Raw genomic sequence first — 24792 nt, forward strand, 5'->3', positions numbered from 1 at the left:
ATTATTTTGTATTATTTAATAATACTTCGGATAATGACATGTGGCGCAACGAGAACGATTAAAAATCTTATCCGATATTACAATTAAAATTATTTTGTATTAATTTTATAAATAAAAAAAATACTAATATTTTATTGCCTATTACCAGGGCTATAGAAGTGTAACGGTGGAGATGCAAAATCTATTGCCAGGGCTACTTACTGTTCATTAAGGGCAATTACTGTTCATTAGGTGGATTGAATAGTGTATTGCCAGGGGGGAGGGCTCCAACGCTGGAGTTGCTCTAATAAAAGCAAACTTTTTCAGGGACCTACAGGTAATAAAAGTTAGCAGTCCAGTCCTTGAGTCCTTGTCAAATTTGAATTAGAAAATTCTGTAACCTGGACTGGACCAGAAAAAATGAAATGCTGAACAATCTTACTGCGACTTGGACATCAACTTCGAGAGGAAAACGCGGATGCAGCCGGGAATATATCCACGTATGTATCTCTTGCTCCTCACGTGACTTCTTTTATTTTTTTTTAAGTAAAACACTTGCTCATGTGACGAGTGAGACAGAAATAATGGTGTATATCTCTGGTTACATGCAAAGGAGCTCCTCAACTTCAAATACATTGGCTTTTCAAGCCCTTCTGAAGAATTTTTCGTGAAAACAGAGATTTATCATTTATCTGTCTCAAGCGTCACGTGATCTTATGATGAATCACCAGTTACAAGAGATGAAACTTTGACTTGTAATGGACTACTGGGGCCAAATCTACTCACATGGTATCATAGTCTTGAGTTTGCTTCAACAGCTAAAGCATAGGACTTTATGACAGAATCACCACCCAATTTTGACAGACTTAGAAAAAGATTCAGCAAAAACACATAAAGTTGCATACGAAAATCTGCTTCGTTCAATCATATATCATTTAGGACATCCAATGCGGAGGTCAGAAAAGTAAACCGAATTCATCACATTACAAATGATACACGCGAAAACTTGCTTCATTCAATCTTATATCAGTTAGGATATCCAATGCAGATGTCAGAAAAGTGAACTGAATTCATCACATTACAAACGTTACAAACACAAAAACTACCGAGGGAAAGAATCCCTTTTCAATTTTCATGGGGGAATCCTGGCCTGTTGTAACAATCAAAACATATATGAGCATGAAATGAAAAGCCTTCCTCTGCTGTATCACCTCCTGCTGGAATTTTGTAATGATTTCGGGGATTTCTCGAAGAGATCCAAGAGGTAATTCTGCATATCATCCGCACTGTACTTGATGAGCTTGTCACTTATGTCGTTCGAATGTCTTCCCACGAATGTCCTATAAGCTTGGATTACATTCAAGGATGCTGAAATTTGCACATCTTCTCGAAGCTGACGATCCGGAATGAACCATGTTGTTTGGCTCTTGTAGATCTCTTCGAACGCAAGATAAAAGCTGCGGAGCCTTTCCTTGAGGGTTTTTGAGATAGAATTTGAACCGGGACTCTGAATGCCCTCCTCTTTGAGCAAATTAAGGATGGAACTCCAACTAGATCTCCGGTAGTTCAATGCTTGCTGTTGAACCTTCCCGTTGCACTTCCTAAGCCAGCCGTCTCCGAATATGGGCCTCAGTTCATCCCCCTTAACCTTCTGAGCCATGTACCGTAGATTGTTCATCAAAAATATGTGTTGCAAGGAAGGATCCTTATATAACCTGGACTTTTCGTCAAGGTTGCCTTCCAGAGTTGAAGTAAGTGATCGGAAGTGGCGAACCATTGGGAAAATTCTGCCTGGAGAATCAGTGGGTTTGTTCTCCTCGTCTGAGGTAGGACTCGTGTCAGGCGACAGCGAAATGGAATCAGCATCAGCACTGTCCTCGAAGAGATAATTAAGGGTCTCTCCATAGTCTGTGAGAATCCTCAAGTAATTCATCACATATTTGGTGAGAGGATGTATTCCTCCTCCAGCAACAGGGTTAGTCGAGGGGTTTGATGCAATGGCGCTCTCGAATTTACTAAATGTTGCCTTCACAGACTCACCCAATTTCATCAGAACCTCATGACACTCAATTCTTACAGAAGAACCAGCCTCGTCTGCGTATAAAGCATCTATGTCAGGAAGAACATCTGCAAGCACCTCATACATGTCAAGAATGCGGAACAACTTTTCCGGTTGGTGGGGGCCAATAGACATGGCTTCACCAAAATTCAGAAGCTGCAGCATTGAAGTCTTTGATGCCTCAACAAAACAATCCAAATAAATCTCTCCATGCTCCCAAAAAATCTGATCGCTGAGCCATCTCTCGCTGGCTAGATAAACTCGCACGAAGATCTTCATACCCCAGACCCATCTTCTGATTTTGGAATTCAGGGAGCCCCACTCCATCTTCAGCACATCCTCAATGCTCAGCTTCTGTATTTCGAGAATGGACAGGCACTCATCCAATGCCTCCTTTCGGATGATGGTATAAGCTTGCGTGCACTCCTGATCATAATTGCAATTGAACATCAAATTTGCAATGCCTCTGAGCTCAGGAACTATATCCGGATGAACCAAATCAATGATGACTTCCTCCGACGCTCTGCTGACACTATCCCTTTGAAGTGAGTCCTCAATCGAATCATCCCCAAAAGAGATTATCGAGCTTCCATCCACAATATCATCCTCACTCGAACGAAAAGAATTGTGCTCGGGTTCAAAGGGTTGCCTGTTCTGAACAAGCATGTACTTGAACTCTTCCTCTAGCCTTGCCATTGCCGTTTGAAGAACATCGTGAGCTCTATGTAACACCTCACATTCTTCATCATGTTTATCCAAACACGATCTTTCCAATCTTTCGATCAATCTCCGAGCCTCCTCCACAGCCTTCATATACTCCAGAGACTCATTCTGGCTCGAATCCCATATCATTGACTGACCAGCCTCCCAACTCATGATCCTCTCCTGAATCGAATTAAGGCGATCTTCGACCTCACTGATCTTCTCATCCTCATTCTCATCATTTCTCCGACTGAGTCCCATCATGCTGGACAATTGGGTGCCAAGATTAGCCAAAATCTCCCTCTCACCATCTGTAAGGTTCTTCTTCGACCCCAATGCCCTCACTATGTTCTTCGCCGCAGCAATCAAATCGCATTCTCCGTCCATTTCCGGGTTCATAGATTTACAATCCCCTCTCAACATACAATAAACACACCCAAAAATGAACCAACAAATCCAACTCAAATCTTTTCGGTTTTCGGATCAAGGACTCCTTACCAAGGTACAAGAAACAACTTCAGCAATTGAACCAAAAACCCTCCAATTTTTCCAAAACAAACAGAAAAGTAAAAGATACCCTTTTGGTGGAACAACTGCAGAATCAAAGCTTTTTGCATCCACTTAAGTAGTCTATGTTGAAAATTGGCAAATACCCAACAAACACCACTCTCCAAAATTAAGTGGGAACCCAAAAGGCCATTGAGGATAAGAAAAGTCCTGCAATCAAAAGGACTCGTCAAATTAGAAAAAGGGGCAATCTTTTTATCGCCGAATTAGCAAAAAAGACCAGTCTTTTCAAAAAAGTTGGTCATCAGTGGCAAATGGCAATCACCATGAACAATAAGATGCAGAAAAAGCAACCCCAAAGTTGAACCCAAAAAAGCAATTAACAGTAGAAAAAAAAAAAAAGAAAAAAGAAATCTTACCTCTTTCTCTTTGCAGGATTCGAACTTTTTGCAGGTTGCAGATTTGCAATACGTACAAAAACGAAAGACCCCAAAATTGTGCTTCAAAAATGGTTGAAGCAAAACGATCTAGCAGCCAGCAAAAGCATTCAGATGAACTGTACGGACAGTGTATCTAGGAAAACACAAAGAAGCCAACTTTCTCGGATAAGAATTATTGGGCTCTACTTTTGCGTAACCTTTCTCGAATTGTCTTTTGAATTTTACGGTCTGTTGTTTTCAATAACGCCAACTGCGGTTTGGATGCTTTGACCTTCTCGGTTTGAGTCTACCCTCTGACTAGTAATACAGACTACGAAGCTATTTTTTTTCTCAGTTTATTATTAATGTTACAGATGGTTTAAAATTATTATAATAATTAAAATTAATATTTTTTATATATTTTAGATGTATGAATAAATTTTTTTTGAAAATGAGAAGAAGAGGAGGAGAGAGAACGTGGGGAGAGTGAGAGATTTTTGTTTATGACTTGTTTTTTTTATAATGAATTTTTTTTTTAATATTGAAGGTATTTTAACATCACTTGTAAGTGAGGTTTCAATAAAAAATAATAAAATTTGAACCTGTAAAATTACATTATTGCCCAACAGTTTTTTTGTGTGATAGAAGAATAATTTTTGAATTCGAAACGCTAGAAGCCAACATCCTGCGATGCTTAACGAACAATATTATATTTAATAAAAAATAATATTATATGAACAATGTATCTAAAAACCGAATATGTGACGTATTATTAAAAATATAGTAATGTGATAAAAATATAGTAATGTGACGTATTATTAGAAATATAGTACAATGTTAGTCTTACCAGTTAACATGGTGGTGCCTACACTTCTCAGGTGGACATTATTTAATAAAATCACATATTTCGATTTGTTTGATATAAATCACACACACCAACTTCTTGTGCTTGAAGAATATTTGCACAAACCAAAAACCTCTATATACTTTACTATTGTTTTTTAAATCACTAGTTTTCTTTTATATAGTTCATGCCAAAGTAATCTTTAAAAATAATACCAGAGTTGTCAAATTTAGTTCTCGAATTTGTTCACTAAATGATTCGTTAATATTAATGTGTATGTTAATATGTTACTTGTAAGTACTAATAACTAGATTTCTAGTAAACATATGTGAATCAATTAAATAATGACATTATTTTGCGAACGAAATTTGGTGAAATTTATTTTGTTAGTTTAAATTCGCGTATGCACATTAACAAAATAAAATCGTGTATATAGACATATTAACATAGTTTTAAAAAAGTGTTTATATTTTCAGTAACATTTCAATAATTCATTAAAATACTAATTTGTTTAAATCAAACATAATGCATGTTAAACATGTGCGTGTGTGCTTACTTTTCATGCATGAATGTTTCACAAATTTTTCAAGAAAGCTATCTTGTAATACTTTTAGTAACTATATCTCTCTACTAATTAATAAAACACTTATTGTCAATCAAAACTTTATGAAATTATCAGTTTAACTCTCTAATTAAAACAGAATAAAAAATATGGGGCAGAAATGTAATTTCACACAACTAAATTTTACTTTTTTTTCCTTCAAAACCTCATATATATGTAATCCTAACATATCTCTAATTATAAAAAAAATAAATAAATAAAATAAAATAAAAACTTCTCAATCCTACGTTCTCTATCACTCCCTTCCTCTCTTCTTCTATTTCAAAAACAAAACAAAAAAAAAAAATTCTCACACAGTTTATGTGTGTTCCCATATGCTAGTTCCGTATTACCAAAACTGGTGGTACTCAATTTTATTGCATAAGGTATTCGATTTTCCTTCTCAAAAAAAGGTATTTGTTTTTCAATTAAAGATGGGTCTTGGTAATTTCATTTTTCTAATAACTTTCTTTTTCAGGACATTTTTCTAATAATTAAAATAATAATGACTTTTGAATTCCTGTCCTGGAAGTCATTTTCGAAATGAAAAAAGTTAGAGCACTGTCAATATATTGACTATGTTACAGAGAAATCTGCCGTTGTCTCACCTTCACTACCTTTCCTTTTCACCATAGTCATCGCCTCCAATTTCTCCACTTACACAAAATATATATTATATTATATATATGTATATATACACACATATACACACACATATACACACATATACATATACATATACATATATATGTGTGTGTGTGTGTGTGGTTGTAGTAATTTTCCCTTTGTCAAACAAAACATCTTCTTATCTTTTTCTTATTCAAAACTTATTCTTATCTTTTTCTTATTCAAAAGGTTGTTTTCTAGAAGAAGTCATTGTTGTCCTCTATACAATGTTTTGCTTCCAAAACCAAACTCTCAAAAGTCCAAGTCAACCTCCAAATTCATGAATTTGTAATTTCACACCAAAGACACGTCTCTAAAATACCATATCAGGACGAATTCCAAGCTCATATCCTACATGATACGTTTTAAGTTCAATTTTTAACGCTAATAAATCACATGTAAGGAAAAGCTAAAATATCTTTTTGAATCTTCTCAGACCCTAAAAAATAAAAGGAAAACTAACGAAAAGTTCAAAAAAAAAAAAAAAACAAATTTTTATTTTAATAAAAAATGACAAATAAAGGTGTAGTGAATAGTACCAGAGAAAGATAAAAATGTGGTTTTTCGTTAAAAGTGAACAGTACTGTGAGTGTTTTGTTAAACCTCCCAAAAATAAATTATCGTGATAAAGCCACCAGCTATTCCTCATTCTAAAAAATTGAAGAAATAGACATAAAAAATAAAAAATAAAAAAAAGCGAAAGTATATGAAATCCAATTGAAGCTCTAACCGAAAGTATATATTAAAAGGACAAAGTAGTTTACAACATCTAATTAACAACCGCCGTTTAATATATCATACGAAATGTTGGTTGTGAATTCAATTAGCATACGACTAATTGGAAAGAAAACAAGTTTTTAAGTAGAAAACCAACTATTTAATTAAACCTATAGCTACTTAAAATTATAGCACTATCTACATTATAAGGTTGGCTACTTATAATGTAGAACATATGGAAGAATGCATCCAAGAATAACGCAACTGATAAATATAAGTTCAACATCACTGGTATTGATATGTCTCAACTTAATCATCCATTGCTAAGTGTTGAGTTTGATGTGGGGTCACACTGGAAACCAATTCCCACGTTGAGAATGGGTCAAGTCATTATACTGGAGCTAATGCAACTTTTCGAGAGCACGATCATCATTCACAGACTATAGTCAATGCAACTTTTCGAGGGTCTAGTCATTTAATACCCTTAAACTGGAGTTAACACAATATTTCGAAAACCCAACTTAAGGAGGCAAATTTGATCCTAGTAAATGGAGGACTTGCTATGATACCATGATAAACTTTTGTAGCCTATGCATCCACCACCGACATAAATGACATTACCCCAAGTTAACCACCTATTACTAGGTATTGAGTTTTATCACAAAAGGGTCTCGATGATATTAGGGGTGAAAACTCCCAAATATTAACTATGCATTATTTTGTTATATAACAGATGTGGGATGATATTCTCCAACAATAACAAGAGCAAATCCAACGAGACGATTCAAGCACTGTAGATTTAGACTCCAATGTCTGATTTTGACCTAAGTATTTTGTTGTTTGAATATTTGAATCATCAATTGCACTTAAATAAGCATCAAACACCCCCATCAATGGATCATTATCTTGTTTCTCAAACATAATCATACTCTCTCTTTTCTCTCCACTTGTTTCTCAACACTAGTGGAACATTTTCTTGTCTACCTAAGGAGGACAATAAAAATACAGAAGACCAATTGGGGTTAAAATAGACAAGGAATAATTTTTCATGTTCATGTCTATATATTTATCTTTTTTTTTTTTTTTTTTTTTTCCAATTTTCATGAGGATTTTGGAAGAGGCCTCCCTTGAATAAATGATCTGAAAAACTCAAGAGCCTCTATCCACCCTCCCACCTTCACATTATATATTTGTATCATCTCTCTATAAGATATGAGACTCATATGTATTTGTGGATTTTATCTCTATTAAATAAATTATACAAATATACGTGGTAAGTGTAGCTATCCGGATTTCGAAAAAAAACATTTTGTACTTTCAAAATGCAAATATTTTTTCTTCCTGTGGTCTGATATGGTATGCATGCTGATTTGTCTTGCAGTTTTATTCTCAATTGGACTTTAAGATGTTGGGCCTCCACCCGAAGTACTAATTTCCGGACAACACTTACCCTTGTTTACAGATCACCAATAAAAATTCGACATCTGTCCATTTAATATTATTTCCCGCACACAATTTCTGTAACCAACACCTCCGTCGACCACATCCACGCATCCTCCTCCTTCATCTCTCTTCCATCAAACCCGCCCCAAATCGATCTTTTTTCTCGGTGCAATCATGGCGGCAAGGAGAGGATGCGGAGCCAAGTCGCGACCAACGAGCGAGCAGGTGCGTAAGTGGTGCCATGGTGAAGGAGAAGGTTGGGTACGAGTGGGCAGGGTTTAGTTCGACGGAGGAGAGAGATTGGTTGAGAAATTCGGGTTGGATTTGAATCAATCGGATCTGCGGCATGCGCTGAGCCGCCGAGGACGAGAGAGGAGAGATATTGATTGTTTGGTTACGGGAGCAATCTTAAAGTTGGGTGTTTGGTTATAGGTTCTTAGGTTCAGTATATTGGGTCCTTCCCGGTGAGTAACCAATTATTATCCCCCATTTCCTACTAACTTTATTTTGAATCTCAAATTCCACCAAAACCTAATCCTGACAAACCCTAAATTCGACCGTTGAAATTTTTTATATTCCTCATTCCAAACGGTAACCTCACACATCAAATTTGCACACTTCCCCTCAGTATTTAAATTCCACCTGAATTTATTAAAATTTTCAGTTCAATCTTCTCTCTCACGCATCACACTATGGAGAATCTACCAGAAATGCCTCCTACGAGTCCAACTCAATCAGAGAAGACATATTCCGAGTACAAATCGCCACCGCCTCCACTCCAACACAAGGATGAAAATTCTCAAAACTCCGGCAACAATTTACGCAAAACCACCACGCCGGACCGCCTTAAAGTTCCCAAGGCATTTAAATTCCCAGAAAGGTATTAAATCTTCCATTCACAGTGACATATAAGATTGCAACACACATATATATGTTATCGATAATATCTCGATATTGATGCGGGTCTGTTCTTATTAGACATCCTGTACACAAGATTTATCATTTATGTGTTATATATTTTCTTGAATTTTGTAGGTATACAAGCCCAACAGATATGAAATTGTCCCCTGTAACAAAAGGCCTTCTTGCCAGAAACAGAAAGGGTGGTGCCCTCTTGCCCCCTAGCAAAAATCTACTCAAACCTCCTCAAGGTATATACATACACACATACATACATATTGTATCACTGCATAAACATTATTAAAATCCTTGATCCAGGAAATTCAATTGGGTTTTTTTGGGTCACTGCTGCAGATTCAGGGGTTGCAGGTGTGGGATGTGGTCCAGCTTCAGAAGTAAAGTTTGGGTGCAATAATTGAAGGCTATGAGGAGAAGCACTTTTGGGACTTTTTTCCAACAGCTTTTTTCTTTTTTTGTTTCAACTTTCACTGTTTCAGACTTGGTGGAATTTGATGCATTTTGGAACAGTTGTGTTTCTGGTGAATGAATAATGAGATTTTTCAACGTGTCCTAAATTCCTCATGCTCACTCACTCATGTTTGATTGTGCCAAAAACTTGTGTCAATGATTTTGTACTTGCCCTTGTTCAGGTTGAAACCATGCCTTGTTTCTTTTGGAATTCGAGCTTCCGACTCAAAACCAATTGACAATGTGTGTGTGTCTAGACAGAAGACCGTTTATACATTTTATGTCAAACTTCTATCTCCAATGTGGGATACTCTCAACATGTCTCTTTAGTCTCTCGAGCCTAACATGTGTTCAGTTTTTATTAGGTGAAGTGAGAACTCATATATGCTCTTCTAGTAGGATGTTACAATGTGGGATAATCTCATCACGTGTTCAATTTTTATTAGGTAAAATTTATTAAACTTGGATCCAATCTATATTTTGAATAATGATCTGCTGCAATTGCAGCAGAGTTTTATACACAGTTTACTACACACGCATGCAAATAAACAAAACAACTGGAAGTGGCATCCTTGCTGTCTATGAAACATCAGTCAGTATACACATGCAATGGCCTTGCTGTCCACTATGCATGTGTCCTTGTTGTTTAGAATAATCATACATCCTTAACGTGGGAACCATATTCCAATCTGTAAAGCACAGTGGAATCTGTAAAGCACAGTGCACTGCATGTGGAGCATCTTTAACACTCCACCTCAAGTCGGAGCGTGAATGTCAATGACGCCTAACTTGCCTAGATGCGTTTGAAAAATAGGCGCACGCAGTGGCTTAGTAAACAAGTCTGCGACTTGTTCTCCCGTTCCGACATAGGAAGTTTTAATTTCTCCCCCTTCAACCCTCTCACGAACAGTGTGGCAATCGATCTCAATATGCTTTGTGCGTTCATGATACACAAGATTTGCAGCTATGTGTAAAGCCGCTTGGTTGGCACAAAATAACTTTGCCGGTTGGGAATGCTCAACACGTAAATCTTTCAACAAATATCGCAGCCAACTTAATTCACAAGTAGCTGCAGTTGAATATCTTCCGTGAATTAGGGTTGTTGGCACCATAGCCTCATTTTGGTGCTGTTGAATGACTGGTTTGCATTGCATGGGCGATAGGTTCACGTCGATTTACCACATCCAATTGGTGTTCATGTTGAAGAACCAATCCATGGACTCGTCGTGTATCTGGAAGTGGGCTCATCATTAAGATAGAACCTCGTATGATTGAGTAACTCTCGTTCAGACCTATTAAGAACTGCATGACTTTCTCTTTTTCTTCCTTGTCTGCATGTGCCTTGGATCCCTCGCATTCACAGGCAATGGGCCCATGATATGATACTAATTCATCCCAGAGAGCTTTCAATTTTGTGTAATAATCTGAAACAGATAGCTATCCTTGTCGGTGTTCGGCAATTTCTTGTCGAATTTGATAGATCCTGGAATCGTTTCCTTGCGAGAAACGATCCTCAAGATCTCTCCATGCTGCTGATGCAGTTTTGCAGTAGAGTATACTGTGGGCAATGTTGCCCTGCACGGATTGCCAAATCCAGGACAAGACCATGTCATTACATCTCTGCCAAATTGGATACTTGGCATCAGTGGTTGCGGGATTCTTGATTGATCCATCAATGAACCCTAGTTTGTTTTTGGCGCTGAGGGCGATTCGCATAGAACGGCTCCACTGTCCATAGTTGTGTCCATCAAGAAGTTGTGAGACTAAGACAAGACTTGGTGAGTCTGAATGATGTAGAATGAGAGGATCAGATACATGGGGTATCGTCTCAGTTGGTCTTTCGTCGCCCATGGTGGCTGTGTTTAATGAAGATGGACTGGTTGTGTTTGTGGCGGAAGCAGAATGAGCTTTCTAGAGTCACCAAGATCGGTGCTCTGATACCATATTAAACTTGGATCCAATCTATATTTTGAATAATGATCTGCTGCAATTGCAGCAGAGTTTTATACACAGTTTACTACACACGCATGCAAATAAACAAAACAACTGGAAGTGGCATCCTTGTTGTCTATGAAACATCAGTCAGTATACACATGCAGTGGCCTTGCTGTCCACTATGCATGTGTCCTTGTTGTTTAGAATAATCATACATCCTTAACGTGGGAACCATATTCCAATCTGTAAAGCACAGTGGAATCTGTAAAGCACAGTGCACTGCATGTGGAGCATCTTTAACAAAATTAACCAAAAGGGTGTAGTTGTTACAATTTGTGATTATGCTTTGTTAACTACTAATTTCAGTAAATACAACCAAACTCTCAATTCTTTGAGCCAAAAGAAACTTTTAATCTTCAAGGCTTGAATGATTTTCTCACTCCATTCGAACTTCGTACCACTGGATTGAACCTACATCCCCATGATAAGAAACGGCGTCGTCGATACTTTCGAATCTTGCAAGGTCAAGAGGAAGGTTTTTGGCAGGCCAGTTCTCCAGCCAAACTTTTAACTTGGCTCTCAGCTCATCCTCTGAAACAAACTTCTCATCCTCTCCTGGCTCCAGTAACACATAAGTTTCACTGTTATGGTATATCCTTCTCCGCCTCACTGCACAAACCTGTCCAAAAATTGCAACACAAATTTTAAATCTAGGATTTCATGCTGAAGTAAAAACTTGTTCTCGTTGATTCAAGTGGTATTCTACTTTAATTGAATCTTAACTATGAGAAGGGAGATATCCACTCTAGCCAACATGACTACGTCTAGGTTTGCAGAGGGCCGCACATAGGCTCTAGCCAACATGACTATGCTATGTTTGCTGACGAAGTACTTCATGTACTCAGACTCATCATTTTTCGTGTCGCCATTAATTGAATTACGGGAGCTCGAATCCGGCTCCTTGTACCTTCTTTGCCTGCAATTACAGTGCTGTTAGTGATGTTAGAATACACTGTTTTGAATAACTAAAGTTAGCAACATCATCATTGCCTACAGTTTACTCATAAAACATTGTACGGCCATTGGGAGTCATCGGTTGTATACAATTATGTGTATGTCTCTCTTATCACGTTCACGTAACCATGATTGTATCAGTCGGTGGTAGGACATAATTGTTCTACGATATATATACATTTAGTTTCAAAAGGTCTAAGATATAAAAGAGAGAACAACTTACAGTTAAAAGCCAGAAATCCACCATGGAATAACTGTTTCTTCAAAACTCCTTCCACTGGAACCATTTTTCCTGCAAATTTCAGCTTCTTGGTACTAAAATTCCAAATCCAAAAGCAAGTGAATCAAAACAAGATCTTGCAGATAACATGCTAAAACTCAGCCTCTGGTAGTCTAAACTTGTCACCCTCATATTCCATTGTATTTCCAATTCTACCCCTCCCATCCCTCAAGAGGCTCAGACAATTTTCATTTGGGCTTCAAAATGGGCCTACCCCACAAATGGGCCAACTTCTAGACCCTCTTCTTTTCTTTCCCGCGTGATCCGGTTAGTTCGTTAATTTAGCATTTTGGTTCACCAGAGTTCCAGTCAGTTAATCAGTTAGTAAAAATGGCGACGGAAGACCTTCCATCTGATCAGTTGGTTACTTTTGTTTCACAATAACAAAGTAAGAAACCCTCCGAGGTTGTCTCCCACCCCTTTTCAGCTCCTTTATTTCTCTCTGACTCTCACCCCAAACTCCTTTTGTTCCCAAGCCCCAAATTGTACCATCTTTTGAATCACAACCATTGTGATTTTCAAGGGTATTCAACTTTTACGTTAAAGAGTTCCTGGGTTTGATTTGATTTATGGGTTCGACATCGAAACGGGTTTTCGAAGATTCCATTTAGTGGTAAGTTTGCTGCTCAAAACCCAGTTTCCAGAATCTAAGATATGCATCTCTTTAGGGTTTGATTTGTGATTAACCTTTATGCATGGTTCAAACTAAGATTAGGGTTTTTCTTGAAATTTTAAAAGATTCAGCCTCTCTGATTGTAAAAATGTATGATTGTGATGATTTTTCTTCTTCTATAATCTACTCTAATTTACGGGGAGAGGGTTTAAAACTTGGTAAAACAAGGAATGCATACTATTCTGCCAACTGGCCTAGCCTGCGTCTACATATGGTTACAATGTTTAAAGTGTATGCATACTACCCTGCCAACTGACCTAGCCTGCGTCTGCATATGGTTACAATGTTTAAAGTGCTATCATATGTGAAAGTATGCTTGTGATGTTATTGAAACGTTGCATTTAGCTCTCAACGTGTTTGCATGAAGTCGAGTAATTAACCATATTTGATATTGTTCATACCATGCAGTTAAATATCAATTATTGTTGATATGTGTTCTTTCCTTTCTGTTGTCACATTGTGTATAAGTAGTTAATTATTGTTCATATTGTTCGTATCATGCAGTTAAATATCAATTAGAGACAGGCAAAGGAGATTTGATTCTCTGAAGATAATCAACTGTTGCAAATTATATAGTCATGGATGATGCATATAGGGGCGCAAGTGGTAGTAAGCATCCAAGGGTGCATTTTGAAAGCGATGTGGTTAATCACCGCCGAAATTCAAGCTTCCCATCATCCTCGTCATCATCACCATCGTCCTCATCATCGTCATCTCCACGTTCATCGCTGGAATCATCTGTCAATGATAAAGAAGATGGTAAGAACCTCTGCGTAACAACAACACGACCAGGCCACGAGTCTCAGGGGGCCCTGTCATTACCAGAGGGTTATTCTTCTCCGATTCTGCCTTGGAGCATGCAAAGCGGATCATCCGCGCAATCCTCTCAGTTTCAGATAATGCAAAGGCCTGCAGGATATGACCCAAGTCGAATCCCATCGAATATTTTTTCCAGTAAACCGGCAGCAGGCATGGATTGGAGTGTTGCTTCAAATGAATCATTATTTAGTCTTCATGTGGGGAACAACAGCTTCTCGAGAGATCAATTTGCTTTTCTGAATAAATCCGGAGAGCTTTACAAATCCGGAGAGCTTTATAAATCCGGTGAACTGACAAGGCATGATGAATTATTCTACATTCCAACTCCACTTCCCACAGTTACTGAGGCAGAAACTATTGAAATTAAGATTCACAATGTGGAGAAAGAGAAGGTTGAAAACAAGGCTCCGAACGTGGAGGCAAAAATCAAGGAAAATGAGAGTGCAAATGTGGAGATGTATAAGGTTGAAAGCGTGAGGGGAAATGTCGAAAATGAATCAGTAGAAGAAACAGAAGGACCAGATGAATCTGCAAAGACAGAAGCCATAAAACCTAAGGAAATCCGGAATTCTGCTGCTTCATACCGGTCTGATGGGAGCAATAACAGCACCAAGTCATTCCAGTTCCCAGTGTAAGCATTGTTAAAATCATTCCTTGCAGTTGGGATTATCCGGTATTTGTTCATAGCAGGAATAGAATACTTGAAAATTATTGCATATGGTTCTTACACCGCAGACATTCTCAGTGCAAGACGTCCACGCTTTATTAAATGACATATTTGTATCAATGTTGTCGATATGTATCAATAAATTGTCAGTACGCTTGAACTGATAGCAGTTGGTGTTTTTCAGGTTGGCAGGTCATGAGGTTGAAAAAAATATCCCTGCAGAGATGGACTCAGAAAAGCTAGAGTCAGAACCACACGTACAGCAGGAGATGCATAAGCAAGTAGAGCCCGAAGCCCCTGAAACACCCCTAAACGCCGCCACAACTCAAACAACCAGTTGGTTTTCGTGCTTCTGTTGCTGCACCCCCTGCCGTTGATCTAAAAAGCCTTCATAGGTAGATGCTTTGGATTTCAAAGTTGCTTCCTTGTCAAGTTTCAAAGAACCTCAAGGCTTGTAAGTGGTGGTGTTCCAGTTAGGTTAGGTTTGGGACTCCAACTAGGGTTTGGGTTGAAGAGAAGCCATGGAAAATGAAGAAACCAAAAGAGCGATGAACAAGTGAGAGTTGATGTACATAGAGATCTACACTATATGATGTTTAATGGTAGATTGAAAAATGTTGTATATAGATCTATATCATGTACAGAGCAATAGGTTCTTCACTTGACACTACTATTTATATAATTCTGCTTAAAAAGCATGTCTAACTTTCCTTCGGTTTAGTGCCTATCTGATGAAATTTTAATTAAATTCTTGAAATTTTTGTCATGCTCGCAATAACTAACAGAGATAACATGGTCATTTTAAGCTTGGTTCAAGGGCCAACTAAGTTTTTGTCCTTAAAACATTTTACTGAAGCACATAGGCAAATATAGTGAAAATTTGAACAAAAACCTTGCTTTGGAGACAATAGTATTACCAAGTTTCTTGGTTAGATAACTAAAATTGACATATACCCCGTAAGGATGATCTCCGCAATTCATTCAGGCTCATAATATATCGTACTATTATATTATAATACGAGCTTTAGTAATAAGTGTGTGACATACAACTACTACTAGGTGTTTAGTGTGCAAGTTAGAGAACGTCACTCCTACATCAGGATTGTGTAATCGACATGTTCAAAATTCAACATATTAAATTGGCTTTTTCTTATGGGGTCAAGGTGTGAACTTTCTGTTTAGGAACTTTAGCTACATGACAAAAGAGCTAAAGAGCATTATGTCTGGATGCTGAGAAAAGCCTTCAATTTATATAATTAGTTTGCTTTCTTCATTAGAGTATGTTTTTCTTCAATAGAGTATGTTTATGGAATAGGATCCTCTTCAGATTCTCTTTGGATCCTTTTTATCCAAATATCCTAGATCTGTCTGTTCAATCAAAAATCAAATAGCCAGGAAAACGATCAAACAGCCTTGACACAATTGAAATGAGAAGAAGTTGCGATGGTAGCAACGACCATGAGATCTTCCACATCGAGGTCTGCGACGTTGGTGTTGATGACAGCAACGTTGGAATCAGAGTCGTTATCAATTTTTTCGCGGCGCTGTACAAGGAAGGAGAAGAAGCTTCAATGACTTCGCGACCATGCTCAAGGTCAGGCTTGCAGGCAATCCTGCTCAAGGTCAGGCTTGCAGGCAATCCTGAAGATCTAGAGGATCCGGATGGAAGGGGTCCAGAGGATCCGGATGGAAGGGATCCATAGAGGATCCTTTCCCTATGTACATACGTGCATCAATCCTATGCCCACCATCCACAACTCTATACGATCTGATCAGGTTTGAGTATCTAAATTATTTTGTAATAAATAAGCAGTATTCATCTTGTTTAGAATCGAGAAGCCAATCACATATGCACATTTCTTTGAACAAAAAAGAAGTTTATGATCATTAGATTACTTGCAACACTAATCTTCAATGCCGTAATAATGAATCTGAATCGCTTGTGTCACAAGTCTCATGCTAAGCAAAATCGATCTTAACCACGAAATAAGGGATCACAACCTTTAGGTGGTGGAGGGAACACATGCACTTCTTTACCCTTTCATGTTCTTTTGGGATTTTTCTCTTATTTTGGGTAAAAGTAGTAAGTACATACCATATCTCTATCAATCGCATTCCAAGCTTGTAACTTTCCAAAATTAAATCACATTAAATCATAGATATGGACGGCCGTGGCTCCATGAGCTAAAATCCCAGTGGAATCCAGTACATACACATTGGCTCCCCACCCCCTCCTTTGCCTATCTGGACCTCATCCGCACTGGAGTAAGGACGACCCCCAACAACCCATCAAAAGGTCTGTGGGCCCCACTCCTCCCTTCTGGAAGGACATCCTACGTGGTTTCCATCTTGTGCAGCCACGTGTGTAGAGGTCTTCATCAGCCTTGATGAGTTTTTTTTTCTTCTTTTCCTTCCCCTTTCTCACTCACTTAACCACATGTATATAGTCTCCTCAAGGGCGGTCACCTTGCTACAATAAAATGTGTTTTGTTCTTTCAAACTAATCAAAAGATATTTGTATGTTAAGTCAAACAACTTGAAAACTTGTGATATGATTAAGCGTCTCACTAACATGCAAGTTTATTTCCAGACTCAAAAGAGAAACTTACAAAATACTTAATTGTAGGAGTATTTTTTAAGGAATTATGCACTTGTAGTTAAACTGAATATCTGTAGTAGTATATTAAACTAATCATATGCTTTTGCATAAACGAAACATCTAACATTCCGTTATCTGTTGACGAAAACATTATTGATATGCTTTTGCGTAAATGAAACATCTAACATTCCGTTATCTGTTGACGAAAACATTATTGATATGTTTTTGTGTAAACGAAACATCTAATGTTCCGTTATCTATTGATGAAACCGTCACCGTAACGTATCCGATGTAAGTCCACCGTTCCGAGTGCATTTATTGTCCGACGGGGGACCCCATTCCCTCATGGTCCCAACACACACCAAATACGACAATACCGTGAAAATGTAAAGAATTTACCTTTTTAAAATTAAAAAACGGAGGAAGGCACGCTGAAACGGGAAAAAAAAAAACAAAAAAAAAAAAAAAAAAAAGAAGGAAAAAAAAAACAAAAAAAGAAGAACGCGTTTTCTTCCCAAAAGAAACACAGCGGAATGACTTCTCTTCTCTTCTCTCTCTCTCCTCCTCCTCTCTCTCTCTCTCTCTCTCTCTCTCTCGTCAGGGACCAACAAAATTAGGGTTAGGTTTCCATAAGCCCCTTTTTACTCTTTCTGTGCAAGTCCAAGGGAGGGAAAGGGTTTTTGGGGTTTTGATCTCTTGGGTTCCGGAGACCCTTTTCTCTGCGGCAGGATCGACATGAATTCCCCAATTTTCAAGAGGAACACGCAGTCTCTGAGCAAAATCCGAGTAGCGGCACCGCGCCGGTAGCTTCCACTGATTCGATTTGAATTCCAGTGCAAGAAAAAAAAGCAGATTTCAAAGGAAGGTCAAAGAATTTTACTCCCACTGCTGCGAGGTACATATAGTCTGATGTTAAATTTACCAAAATTTTTCGGTTTGGATTTAGTTCATAGTTTTGGGAGGTTTGACTGTTTCAGTAGAGCATTAGTTAAAGCAGTTGTTTTGTGTCCGTACAGTTGGTAGTGGGAAATGAAAATTGCCCTGTTAATTTGTTGCAGCCGCCATGGCCTCCAAAAGACGGCATTCGTGTAACAGCAAGAAGCGGTCGAGCTACTGACGAATTATAGTCATAATCTAGCTGAAATTGTAAGAACTGTGAGTTAAATTTCAATGCTTTCGAATCTTTATAGTGTTGAGTCATTTCCTTAATTTCAAGCTGAAATTGTGTGTGATTTTGTAATTTTTGCAGTGAACCGCTTAACTGAGAGTTTTTGAGAGATGGGTTTTTCTCTGTCTTCCTCTTCGGTCGTCAAAGGACATGTTTTTCGCAGACCCACTTCTCCAGTGTTTGTTCTGAAGCTTGTTTTGCTCTTGTGGGTGTTCTTTACTTCTCAGAACTGTGCTGTTCTCGCTGATACTGACGCATCGCTTCTTCTTGAACTAAAAAACTCTGTCTTGGATCCGTCGGGCTTGCTTTCTGGCTGGAATGGTCGGCTCAATTCTGGTCATTGCTCATGGCCTGGCGTCTTCTGCAACTCAAATTCTCGGGTGGTTTCACTCAACATTACTGGGAATGGAGGAGAAACCGAAGGTAGATCGAAAACTATTGCGTGCTCAGATTTTGCTCAGTTGCCGCTTTATGGATTTGGAATCAGGAGAAGCTGTGAGGGTAGCAGAGGAAGATTGGTTGGGAAGCTCCCGTCTGTAATTGGTAAGCTCACTGAGCTTAGGGTTTTGTCCCTCCCCTTCAATGGTTTTGAGGGTGAAATTCCTAGTGAAGTTTTGGGCTTGGAAAATTTGGAGGTTCTTGATCTTGAGGGAAACTCGATAACTGGGTCGCTGCCCTTTCGGCTTAATCCAAATTTGAGGGTTCTTAATCTGGGGTTTAATAGGATTGAAGGTGAGATACCGACCTTGTGGTCAAATTATATGAGCCTAGAGATCTTGAATTTAGCTGGGAATCTTGTAAACGGGACAATTCCAGGTTTCATTGGTAGGTTAAAGGCGGTGTACTTGTCATACAATTCACTTAGTGGAGATGTTCCCAGCGAGATTGGAGCCAAGTGTGGGAAGCTTGAGCATCTTGATTTGGCGGGTAATTTCTTGGTTCATAAAATTCCAAGCAGTTTGGGAAATTGCAGCCAGTTGAGGACGTTGTTGCTGTATTCAAATATGTTTGAAGAGGGTATTCCAGCTGAACTCGGACGGCTTCAAGCTCTGGAAGTGTTGGATGTGTCGAGGAATAGCCTGAGTAGTTCATTACCACGCGAGCTGGGGAATTGTTCTCAGTTATCTGCCCTTGTGCTGTCATCTATGTTTAATCCACTTCCACGAGTCAATGATACTGTAGTGGACTCTTTGCTGGAGCAGTTGAATGCTATGAGTGACGACTTCAATTACTTTCAAGGTACAATGCCTGTAGAAATTACAACCCTTCCAAAGCTAAGGATCTTGTGGGCACCAAGGGCAAGTATTGAGGGCACTATCCCAAGCAATTGGGGTGGTTGTGAATACTTAGAGATGATCAATTTGGCTCAGAACTTTTTGACTGGGGAAATTCCTAGCGGACTTAGTCGCTGCAGGAACCTTCAATATCTTGATGTGAGCTCTAACAGGCTTAGTGGGGAGCTTTTTCAGGGTCTTCATGTTCCTTGTATGGATATGTTTGATATCAGCGGAAACATCTTGTCAGGTTCAATACCTGAATATTTCAACAAAACTTGTGGTTCTCCTTTGAGAGATTTTTCTTTCAAGTATGAGGATCCGTCCTCACACTATGTAGCATTTTTCGCTTCTAAATCCCAAGTTGGAAATCCATTCCAAATGCACAGAGAGGATGACGGTCTTATGGTAGTACACAACTTTGCGCACAATAATTTTACTGGCACTTTGCAGACACTGCCTATTGCACCTGAAAGACTTGGGAAGCAAACTTTTTATGCATTCTTTGCTGGAGAAAACAAGCTTTCTGGAGAATTTCCAGGTAACTTATTTGGCAAGTGTGAGGGATTGGAGTGGCTGATTGTTAATGTTAGCCACAACAAGTTAGAAGGTCAAATTCCTGCTGAAGTTGGCACTATGTGCAAATCTCTTAAAGTTTTAGATGCATCTCGGAATCAGATGATTGGTCCTATTCCCCCTACCATTGGGAACTTGTCTCTTGTCTCCCTTAATTTGAGTTGGAACATGTTGAAGGGTGAAATACCAACCAGTCTTGGCCAGATAACTGATCTGACGTATCTATCCTTATCAGGCAATCTCCTTACAGGTGTCATTCCGTCTAGTTTGGGGCAGCTTTCCTCTTTAGAAGTGCTTGAACTATCTTCAAACTATCTCACTGGCGAGATACCAAAAGATCTTGTGAATCTGCGAAACCTGACTGTTCTTCTGCTGGACAAGAATAATATTTCTGGTCAGATTCCATCTGGATTGGCAAATATGACCACACTGTCATCTTTCAATGTGTCTTTCAATAACATATCAGGTTCACTGCCTGCGAATAATAACCTGATGAAATGCAATGCTGCTATTGGAAACCCAAATCTACAATCTTGTCCCATGTTGTCTCAGACACAGCCAGCTTTGGATTCCCAAGGAAGAGTTGGCGATTCACAACCTCTTGCTGCTTCACCAGTGGGAGGTCCAGCTCTGAAGAGTGGGAATGGTTTCAGTCCGATTGAGATAGCATCCATTACATCTGCATCGGCCATAGTTTCAGTGCTGCTTGCTCTTGTTGTTCTGTTCTTGTATACACGGAAATGGAATCCAAAGTCTGGAACACAAGTGTCTACCCGGAAGGAAGTTACAGTTTTCACAAACATTGGGGTTCCGTTGACCTTTGAGAATGTTGTGCAAGGCACAGGAAGTTTCAATGCTAGCAACTGCATCGGGAATGGAGGTTTTGGAGCTACCTACAAGGCAGAGATATCACCTGGAATCGTGGTGGCAATTAAACGGCTTTCAGTTGGAAGGTTCCAAGGAGTTCAACAGTTTCATGCAGAAATTAAAACCCTTGGAAGGCTTCGCCATCCAAATCTTGTCACTTTGCTTGGTTATCACGCCAGTGATACAGAGATGTTTCTAATATACAACTATTTGGCGGGTGGTAATTTGGAAAAGTTTATTCAGGAAAGGTCTACAAGGGCTGTGGATTGGAGGGTGCTTCACAAGATTGCTTTGGACATAGCCCGTGCACTTGCCTACCTACATGATCAGTGCGTACCACGTGTCCTTCACCGGGACGTCAAGCCAAGCAATATTTTGTTGGATGATGATTTTAATGCGTATCTCTCAGACTTTGGTTTGGCCAGACTTCTGGGAACTTCAGAGACTCATGCTACTACCGGCGTTGCTGGAACGTTTGGATATGTTGCCCCGGAATATGCAATGACTTGCCGTGTTTCAGATAAGGCTGATGTATATAGTTATGGCGTTGTGCTACTGGAGTTACTCTCTGACAAGAAGGCACTGGATCCCTCCTTCTCTTCGTACGGAAATGGATTCAACATCGTTCAGTGGTCATGTATGCTTCTTCGGCAAGGCCGGGCAAAGGAGTTCTTCACCGCTGGGTTATGGGATGCAGGTCCCCATGATGACTTAGTAGAAGTTCTGCACTTGGCAGTAGTGTGCACGGTTGACTCTCTCTCAACCAGGCCTACAATGAGGCAAGTTGTACGACGGCTTAAGCAACTTCAGCCTCCATCTTGCTAGCTGCTTTACAAGGTTTGTAGTGGTTAACATTAGTAGTCTGTAGAAAGAGGAGCTCCATTTGTCATATGTGCCTGCGCATTCGGTGCGCTTTGGTGACACTGGTGCTAGGTTGATTTCTAAACCTTAGTGATCCAACTTGTACATTGTATGATAGTTGTGCCCCCAATTTTTTTCAGTGTCGCTTCTCCGAATAGGGGCCTGGCCAACGAATCTGCAGAAGAATGCGGATATTCCATTTCGTCGTCTTATACGTGTATATTCAGCTTCATTTGTGCAATAAAACATAGAGTTGATATGTTTTCTGGAAATTATAGAAACTGTTTAGCGTCGTCAAGTTATTCATATCTGTTTTATGATGCGCAGAAATGTTCAGTCATTGACCTATCCGAGGATCGAGGAACAAATCACACATGCTTCAATATCTTCAGTTCTTTGAACAAAAACGAAATTCAAAAGCAACATAAAGACATGGACACTTGCAGTATCATGATCATTCGCTTGCGATATTTATAAGATACATGAGCATGCAATCGTCTTTAAAACACTGATCACCAATGCCGGAATATTGATTCTCAATTACTTACGTTACAAGCCTCTTGCTAAGCAGAATCGATCTTAACTACAAAATAAGGGATCGGTGGACGGAACACATGCGCTTCCCCAGCCTTCGTGTTCTTTTGGGATTTTTCTCTTGTACAGACACATTGGCCCTCCCTCCTTTGCCTGTCTGGACCTCGTCAACACTAGAGTATATCCCCAACATCCCATCTAAAGGTTTTGTGGGCCCCACTCCTCCCTTCTGGGAGGGCATTCCACGTGGGTTCCTTGTTCTTTAGCCACTTGTGCAGAGGTATTCAGCCTTGAGGAATTCTTTTTTTTCTTAGGATTGGTTTGGTATTGTTGTGCTTTTAAAAAAATTGTTTCTACTGTGTGCTATGAGAATAAGCAGTTGTGAAATAAAGCAGCAGAGTGTTTGGTAAACTTTTTTTTTGTAAAAGTGCTTTTGGAAAAAAAAGCAATATGATAGTGTTTGATAAACTTTTATGTAAAACATCTGCAATTCTGTGAAATGACCAAAAATGATATAAAATGAGTATATTATTAAATGTAAAATAATAAACCAACCCTATCTTTCTTTTATCCATCTTCATTTATTAATAATATATGTTTTCTATTTATTAATAGTCTCTCTAGAAGTCTCCTATCTTTCTTTTATCCATCTTCATTTGTTAATAATATATGTAGAAGTCTCCCAACTCTCCCCCACTCCCCAATTTTCTGTCTTTACTTTTTTTTTCTTTGCTTCTTCTTCATCTTTTTTATTTTCCTCCTTCTTCTTCATCTAGCCGACATAGCAACTACCATAGGAGCAAGACCGCTTCGCTTTGCCACTCCAATCCTCTGCGGACGATGGATAATGAAGGCAGCGACTCAAGTCCAGCCTCGCTTTGCTTCTAGCTGTCTCCAAGTTGTAAACTTTGAAGAAGGAGAAATTGAAGATGGATAACGAAGGTAGCGACTCAATCCTCTTCTTCTAGCTGTTTCCAGTCTAGCCTCTCTTCCTCCGCAGGCAGTGACTCAAGGTTATCTCTTCCACTCCTCCTCGTTTTCTTTTTTTCTGATTTGAAACAAATTCAAAGTTGTAAACTTTGAAGAAGGAGAAATTGAATTGTTGTTGTTCTTTTTGTTTGCAGATTCTTGAAGTAGCAGAGGAAAAATGAGAGTTTTATGCTTCTTCTTTTTTTTTTTTTTTTTTTTTTTTTTGCGATTATCGGTTTTGGCTGTGGTAGTTTGGTGGGTTTTCATGTTTCCATTTCTTGTGCAGATCGGCAAAGCCGTTTCTGGTGGGTTTCTAGGTTTTGTGGAGATCGGCAAAAGAGCACCGTTTCTGGTTTGAGGGTGTTATTGAACTTTAGAAAGTTTCATTAAGGGAGCACTATAGCTCCACATGCTTTGAAAAAAAGTCAATTTTCCAAAGCAACATTTAGCTGCTTCAGCTTTTCTGATGATGTTAGCTTATTCTCACAGCAGCTTCCAAAATAATCCCTTTTTTTTTTGAGTTTACCAAACACCTTCAATATAAAAACTTTGAAAATAAGCAAGCTTTTTTTTTTTTTTTTTTAAGCACCTCAATGCCAAACCATACCTTATTCCTTCCTCATTCTCACTCACTTAACCACAAAGAGCCTTCTCAAGGAGAATCATCTTACTACAACTAAAATGTGTTTGGCAACAGTATTTCAAACTAATCAATCAATACTTATGTGGTAAGTAAAAAAAATTCAACAACCACCAAATACAACAAAACCATGAAAATGTAAGCCTATTTGATATCCTATAAAAAGAAAAATTCATCATTTCTCAAAAACACTTCTCAAGAATATCTCTTAACAACTCTTGAAAATAAATTTTTTAAGACTCAAAAACTTGTTTGGTATGAGATTTAAAATTGGTTTTATATCTTAAAACTAAAACTGGACACAGAAATCCAAAGAGAGAGAGTTGCAGGAAAGGAGAAAGAGGAAAGAGGAGAAAAGAAAGAAATAGAGGATCAGATGAGAGAGACGAGATAAGATCAAAGGAGATAGAGAGAAGGAAGAGGAGGATAGAGAAAGAAGAAAAAAGAAAGAAAAGGAAGAGAGCTAAGCGGAGTGGAGGAGAGAGAAAGAAGAAGAAAAAAAAAAGAGAACGAGGAGAGATAATAAAAAGAGAGTGGAGTTTAAGTTTAAGAACTCAGTTTTGGTACTTTTAGAGGGAAATAGATCGTCTCTGGATCACTTTTTTCTAAAG

The 24792-nt window shown here is 38.7% G+C and overlaps 4 protein-coding genes and 1 long non-coding RNA gene across 9 annotated transcripts; 3 read left to right on the forward strand and 2 right to left on the reverse strand.

The window, feature by feature from the left end:
- Positions 1-972: 972 nt before the first annotated feature.
- LOC103950982 (exocyst complex component EXO70E2) lies at positions 973-3933 on the reverse strand. Its single transcript, XM_009362247.3, has 3 exons — positions 3667-3933; positions 3318-3457; positions 973-3233 (listed from the first exon to the last, which is right to left on the reverse strand). Exon 3 carries the CDS (start codon positions 3161-3163, stop codon positions 1187-1189), a length of 1977 nt encoding a protein of 658 aa, XP_009360522.2. The 5' UTR covers positions 3164-3233; positions 3318-3457; positions 3667-3933; the 3' UTR covers positions 973-1186.
- Positions 3934-8012: 4079 nt separating this feature from the next.
- Positions 8013-9412, forward strand: LOC103950977. The gene is made up of 4 exons (XM_009362242.3): positions 8013-8401; positions 8602-8817; positions 8973-9088; positions 9192-9412. The coding sequence occupies exons 2-4, from the start codon at positions 8630-8632 to the stop codon at positions 9254-9256; spliced, it is 369 nt and encodes a 122-aa protein (XP_009360517.1). The 5' UTR covers positions 8013-8401; positions 8602-8629; the 3' UTR covers positions 9257-9412.
- Positions 9413-11117: 1705 nt separating this feature from the next.
- On the reverse strand, positions 11118-12617 carry LOC103951071 (protein CHLORORESPIRATORY REDUCTION 7, chloroplastic-like). 2 transcript variants are annotated; one of them, XR_007256135.1, is made up of 2 exons: positions 12478-12617; positions 11118-12216 (listed from the first exon to the last, which is right to left on the reverse strand). XR_007256135.1 is itself a non-coding variant. In XM_048578667.1 (2 exons), exons 1-2 carry the CDS (start codon positions 12499-12501, stop codon positions 11677-11679), a joined length of 267 nt encoding a protein of 88 aa, XP_048434624.1. In that variant the 5' UTR covers positions 12502-12605; the 3' UTR covers positions 11118-11676. The 2 variants fall into 2 exon arrangements, 1 of the variants encoding a protein (XP_048434624.1); XM_048578667.1 differs by having other exon boundaries at positions 11118-11919; positions 12478-12605.
- A 5409-nt stretch (positions 12618-18026) lies between these two features.
- Positions 18027-22297, forward strand: LOC103950974 (LRR receptor-like serine/threonine-protein kinase RPK2). Of its 4 annotated transcripts, none has more exons than XM_009362239.3 (3): positions 18027-18187; positions 18309-18447; positions 18542-22297. In XM_009362239.3, exon 3 carries the CDS (start codon positions 18571-18573, stop codon positions 22000-22002), a length of 3432 nt encoding a protein of 1143 aa, XP_009360514.2. In that variant the 5' UTR covers positions 18027-18187; positions 18309-18447; positions 18542-18570; the 3' UTR covers positions 22003-22297. The 4 variants fall into 4 exon arrangements, with proteins under 4 accessions (XP_009360514.2, XP_009360512.2, XP_048434973.1 ...); XM_009362237.3 differs by having other exon boundaries at positions 18309-18438; XM_048579016.1 differs by having other exon boundaries at positions 18351-18447.
- Positions 22298-23013: 716 nt separating this feature from the next.
- LOC125474861 lies at positions 23014-24027 on the forward strand. Its single transcript, XR_007256233.1, has 2 exons — positions 23014-23585; positions 23697-24027. It is a non-coding gene; the product is annotated as an uncharacterized LOC125474861 (long non-coding RNA).
- Positions 24028-24792: the final 765 nt, after the last annotated feature.

This window comes from the organism of the source record quoted next, unplaced genomic scaffold (genome assembly GCF_019419815.1).
Source record: "Pyrus x bretschneideri cultivar Hongxiangsu unplaced genomic scaffold, Pyrus_bretschneideri_v1 Contig13, whole genome shotgun sequence".
Lineage (NCBI taxonomy): Eukaryota > Viridiplantae > Streptophyta > Magnoliopsida > Rosales > Rosaceae > Pyrus > Pyrus x bretschneideri.

What these genes read in the sequence shown, in the direction of transcription:
- LOC103950982 (XM_009362247.3), bottom strand. Translation starts at nt 3,163, where the DNA reads ATGTTGAGAGGGGATTGTAAATCTATGAACCCGGAAATGGACGGAGAA.
- LOC103950977 (XM_009362242.3), top strand. Translation starts at nt 8,630, where the DNA reads ATGGAGAATCTACCAGAAATGCCTCCTACGAGTCCAACTCAATCAGAG. An exon ending in GCATTTAAATTCCCAGAAAG is followed by an intron (nt 8,818 to 8,972) that starts GTATTAAATCTT and finishes TGAATTTTGTAG; the next exon opens with GTATACAAGCCCAACAGATA. An exon ending in TCTACTCAAACCTCCTCAAG is followed by an intron (nt 9,089 to 9,191) that starts GTATATACATAC and finishes TCACTGCTGCAG; the next exon opens with ATTCAGGGGTTGCAGGTGTG.
- LOC103951071 (XM_048578667.1), bottom strand. Translation starts at nt 12,501, where the DNA reads ATGGTGGATTTCTGGCTTTTAACT. An exon ending in TGGATTTCTGGCTTTTAACT is followed by an intron (nt 11,920 to 12,477) that starts GTAAGTTGTTCT and finishes ATTTTTGGACAG; the next exon opens with GTTTGTGCAGTGAGGCGGAG.
- LOC103950974 (XM_009362239.3), top strand. Translation starts at nt 18,571, where the DNA reads ATGGGTTTTTCTCTGTCTTCCTCTTCGGTCGTCAAAGGACATGTTTTT.